Here is a 4,959-nt window from a genome sequence, read left to right on the forward strand (position 1 = left end):
GGGGCAGACCTGCATCGCGCCCGACTATCTGCTCTGCTCTGTCGAGATGCAGGAGAAGCTGATGCCTGCCCTGCGTGAGGCCATGACCGAGTTTTTTGGCTCCAACCCTCAAGAATCCCCAGATTTTGGTCGCATCGGTGGGAAGAAGCAGTTCCAGCGGGTCCGGGCGCTGCTGGGCAGTGGGCGTGTGGCCATCGGGGGACAGACAGATGAGGAGGAGTGCTACATCGGTGAGGGCTTGGATTTCATGCATTTCTTCATCCTTGCATAGGGCACATTTGGCATTTAGGCTCTTACATCTGTAGAGGAGACTCTAGAGGGAAATGAGATTTAGGGAAGGTTCCCACTGGAATGGGACACTTGGTGATGTGCCCTCTCTTGGAGATGGGTCTTAGGGGAGGACTGAGGTGTCATATCTGACCTCTGTGCCTGGCTGATGCCGTTGGACTTCTTCTCCACAGCTCCCACAGTGCTGGCAGATGTGCTGCCCTCAGATCCCATCATGCAGGAGGAGATCTTCGGGCCCATCCTGCCCATCGTGGTGGTTGCCAACATGGATGAAGCCATTGACTTCATCAACGCGCGGCCACAGCCGTTGGCTGTCTATGCCTTCTCCTGTGACAGCAAGGTGTGTCCATGGAGCAGAAATGAGGGGAGGGAAATGATGCACCACCTCCATGACCCCCAGGGCCTGCTCTGAAGGTCCTTTAGAGTCTGGAAGCTCTGGGAAAATCCAATGGATGAGTTGGGTAATGTTTGCCAAGTGCAAGACCCTCACCCACCTTCTCTGTGTCCCTCCCAGGTGGTGAACCAGGTCCTGGAGCGGACGAGCAGTGGCACCTTCTGTGGCAATGACACTCTGATGCAAGTGATGCTGAGCTCACTGCCCTTTGGAGGGACTGGTATGTCCAAATCCCCCAATCCTGGCCAACAGGAGCTGGGTGGGATCCCACCTGTGGTGCCCAAGCCATGCTGGCTGTGGTGAAGAAGGGTCTGGGAGGACTCTGAGGTAGGTAGGTGTACTTCCTCCTGCAGCCAGCATGGTGCTAGGCATGATCCCCTGATGTAAATCAGGAGCCAGGTTGTACCTTCATTCTACCTTTTAAGACTAAATAGTAGGAACAAAATACTTAAGACTACCTGGAGAACCTCTTATGCGACCATGGAGATCCTCCTTGGAGAAGAGGAAGTTTCAGTTTTCCAAAGGCACCGATTTTTGGTTTCTCAGGGGAAACGTGAGGTCACTCAGCCCTGAGCCATGTGTGCAGCATAGTCCAGGGATACAGGAATAGAAGAATTATGTTCCCCAGAATATTTCCCAATCTCCAGGTGTCTCCCCAAAATATTTCTGGGATAAGTGCCTCCATTTGGTGCTGCCCTTGCTCAGCATCAACGTCATGGCTGGCACCTGAGTCAAACATAATGAAACACCCCGATAATTAATTCCTCACCTACCTGTGGTGCAGGGAACAATTTTTGGTGCTTCCCATTCTGTAACTTATCTTAATTGGGAATGATTCAGACCAACCACCTTCAATTATCAGGTAAAGCCACTTTGGAGCAGGTGAAGTGGCTGAAGTCATCGGGGTGAGACGGGAAGTCACCAGGCTCTTAACCTCCAGTTTAAACCAGCCACAGGAATTGAGGGAACTGCTGTTGCCAAGGTGGCTCCAGGTTTTAAGAGCTTTGGGAAGAAGATGGAATAGCTCCAAACATGGAGAGATATGGTGGAGCACCAGAGAGAAATCAGGGCTTGTAGATCACGAAGCTTGTGTAGATAAATGGAGGTGGGTAAAAATGAGGCACTGGGGCCTCCAAACTGCTGAGGATCTGCTGGACTGTGTATCTATAGAGCTGGGGAGGGGCACTGGGAAGGATGGAATTCCTATACCATGTCTGTTGCTCAGCAGAGAAAACACTGTGGGGTTTTTTCCTCTCATGTTGCTGCTTGGAGTGGGTGTCATCAGGAGCAGAGTCCCACCCTGAGCACGTACCTGTCCTGTGTGTTCCAGGGAACAGTGGCCTGGGAAAGTACCATGGGAAGTTCACCTTTGACACCTTCTCCCAGCGCCGTGGCTGCCTGCACCGCAACATGGGGCTGGAGGCCCTCAACAGCCTCCGCTACCCACCCTACACCCAGCAGAAACTGGGGCTCCTCACGACCACCTTCGAGGTCAAGCGCAGGGGCACGTGCACTCTGCTCTGATGGTCTCACACTGCTCTGATGGTCCCACACCCTGCTCTGAGGGCTCCAAACCCACTCTGAGGACCCTCAAACCTGCTCTGAGGGTCCCACTCCCTGCTCTGAGGGTTGCACAGTCCACTCTGAGGGTCCCATGTCCCACTCTGCGCATCCCACTGTGCTGAGGGTCCCACACTTCACTCTGAGGGTCCTTGTGCATGGACTCAGTGCAGAGAACCAGGACTGTATCCCTCTCCCTCCTCATCATGGTCCCCCGTTCCCTTGCTATGTCCTTGGCCTCGCTGCCGTGCTGGAGCACTTCGGACAACCAGGATGCACAACCCCTCCTGCACCCTCGCTCATCCCTGTGGTCTCACCTCCAGACTGCCAGGACACAGCTGAAATGGCCCAAAACACTTTCTCACCCTAAACTTCTCTTCCCAGCAGAGAATTGATCTTGTCAGCCCCATCTCTTGTCACACAGACCTTTCTTTCGGGATGAACCTCTCTCCCCCCTCACTGTTGCTCTTTCCTGTGTGTAATCCTGCTTGTAGTAAAGCCTTTGCATCAAGCTCTCTCTCTCCCAGTTTTGAGGGGGTGTTTGAGAGGTGCCCTGGGTTGGATTTGGGATGAATTTTTGCATCCTAAGCAGTTTGAGCGGGAGCGGAGCCAGCGATGACGCGTGCCAGGGCAAGCAGCCAAGAGCAGGGCAGGAAGCTGGTAGTCGCTCTCCTCCGGCAGAGCACGGACTGGGATTGCCGCCGGCACCCTGCCAGCCCCACAGACACCCCCGGGGGTTGTGGGGTGCGCCCCAGGCTCTCTGGGGACACCCTCTTAGCCGGGGAGAGGAAGCTGTGGTTCACAGCCCCAACGGCACAACCGTCCCGTGTTGCTCCTGTGGGACCATGGAAAACGGCAGCGTCTACCCACCGCGCCCTGAGCCCACTGGGAGTGGGGCCGGGAGACCCACCAAGGGTGATGGTGGTGGGAAGGGGAGTATGGATGGTGATGCCACCAGGTGAGAGTGTGGTGGGGACAGAGGGGTGGCAGGAGGGGTCCCAGTGCTCCATCCTCTCCCTGGAGCAGTGATTGGATGCTGGGGTGGGGCGATGTGGAGCTCAAGGGAGAGGGATGGAGCTGAGGTCCCTCTGAGACCCCAATCCCCACAGTGAGAACCCCTTCACAGGGGTAGTGAGCCAACTGAGGGCATCCTGGCTCTCCGGGAAGACACGGCCTGTGGAATACCGCCTGGCCCAGCTGAGGGCCCTGGGACACTTCCTGGATGACAAGAAGCAGGAGATCCTGGAGGCCACTGCCTTGGACATGGGCAAGGTGAGAGGGGCCAGGAATGGGGGACCCAGTGGCCAGAGGAGCTGAGGGTGCTCCATCTTCCCATTGGGTGCTCCAGCCCCACCTGGGAAGTGTGGGGATTTGGGAGACTGAGGTGGAGGCTGTCCCAGCCTCTCTCCTCCAGAGCTCATTCCTGCCCTGGCATGGGCAGAGGCAGCTGTGCAGAGCACCCTGACATCATAGCCCTTCCCACACCCACCAGCCTCAGTTTCCTTTTTCCCTCGGCTGGTCCATCCCTGCTTCCTGCCCTAGACATCCCACCCAATCTTGCCACCCCATTCCCTGCCTCAGGACTCACCCAGGCTGTGGCTGTGCAAGCACAGATCCCATGGCTCTGCAGCCAGAGCCTCACCACCACACAGGGCTCATTGTCTGCTGTTCTCCATTCTAGTCCCTCTGCACACCCTCCCACCCTTCCTGCTATTTAGATCGATGGGATCCATGGCATTTTTCCTATTTTTAATCAATCAGTGCTTAAAAATCACACCACAGACATGGAAGATGCACAGCACCCTTAGGGGTGCACATCCACCACGGGACTCCAATCCCCAAATCCTGGGAAAACCAATATGGAGTGTTGGGATGAGAGCTGCCCTGTGCTGCAGAACATGCTGAGGTGACATGTTGGGTGCTTGATGTCTCCAGCCAGCCTTTGAAGCTGAATTCTCCGAGATCCTCCTGTGCAAGAACGAGCTCCATGAGACCCTGAACAACCTGTCCCGCTGGATGAAGGATGAACAGGTGGACAGGACTCTGGTGAGAGGAGGGAGAGGATGGGGGACAGAGACAGGCGGGTGGTGGTGCAGGATGGCACCTGACACGGTGGGTGTCCTACAGGCAACACGGCTGGACTCTGCCTTCATCCGCAAGGAGCCGTATGGGGTGGTGCTCCTCATAGCACCCTGGAACTATCCCATCAATCTCATCCTGGTGCCCCTCATCGGAGCCATCGCTGCTGGTGAGCCCAACCTTCCTGTCCCCTGGCCCAGAAGATTTCAGCAGTGCCAGGCAGCAACAAGGGCACCTCATCGTGGCTGTCACTATGTCACTGCTCTGACATCCAGTTGATCTCCCCCCAGGAAACTGTGTCATCATCAAACCCTCAGAGATATCCAAAAAGACAGAGAGGCTCATGGTGGAAGCACTGCCTAGCTACCTGGACAAGGTGAGATGCTCTCCCCATCCCTGACTCATGGCTGGGATGTTCCCACCTGCACACACAGAGCTGTGCCCATCCCACCACACCATCCCCAAACCATCCTTGATGCCATGTGCTGACCAACCTCCTTCCTCCATGCTCAGCCAGTGTCCCAGTATCCTGGGATGATGTGGGTAGGGACAGATGGGGATGGTAGGGGATCTGTCCTCTTCCCTTGCAGGACTGCTTCACCGTGGTGACTGGTGGTGTGCAGGAGACCACCAGGCTG

At 56.1% G+C, this 4,959-nt stretch overlaps 1 protein-coding gene across 1 annotated transcript; it reads left to right on the forward strand.

Annotated features, from left to right (window-relative positions):
• Positions 1-4: 4 nt before the first annotated feature.
• LOC103800219 (aldehyde dehydrogenase family 3 member B1-like) lies at positions 5-2,206 on the forward strand (the record flags this gene model as incomplete). The annotated part of the gene is made up of 4 exons (XM_009072589.1): positions 5-230; positions 462-628; positions 803-902; positions 2,013-2,206. Coding segments are annotated over 4 exons (687 nt in total), but the record flags the coding sequence as incomplete, so codon positions are not given.
• Between the last annotated feature and the right edge of the window lie 2,753 nt (positions 2,207-4,959).

Source organism: Acanthisitta chloris, unplaced genomic scaffold (assembly GCF_000695815.1).
Source record: "Acanthisitta chloris isolate BGI_N310 unplaced genomic scaffold, ASM69581v1 scaffold12114, whole genome shotgun sequence".
Lineage (NCBI taxonomy): Eukaryota > Metazoa > Chordata > Aves > Passeriformes > Acanthisittidae > Acanthisitta > Acanthisitta chloris.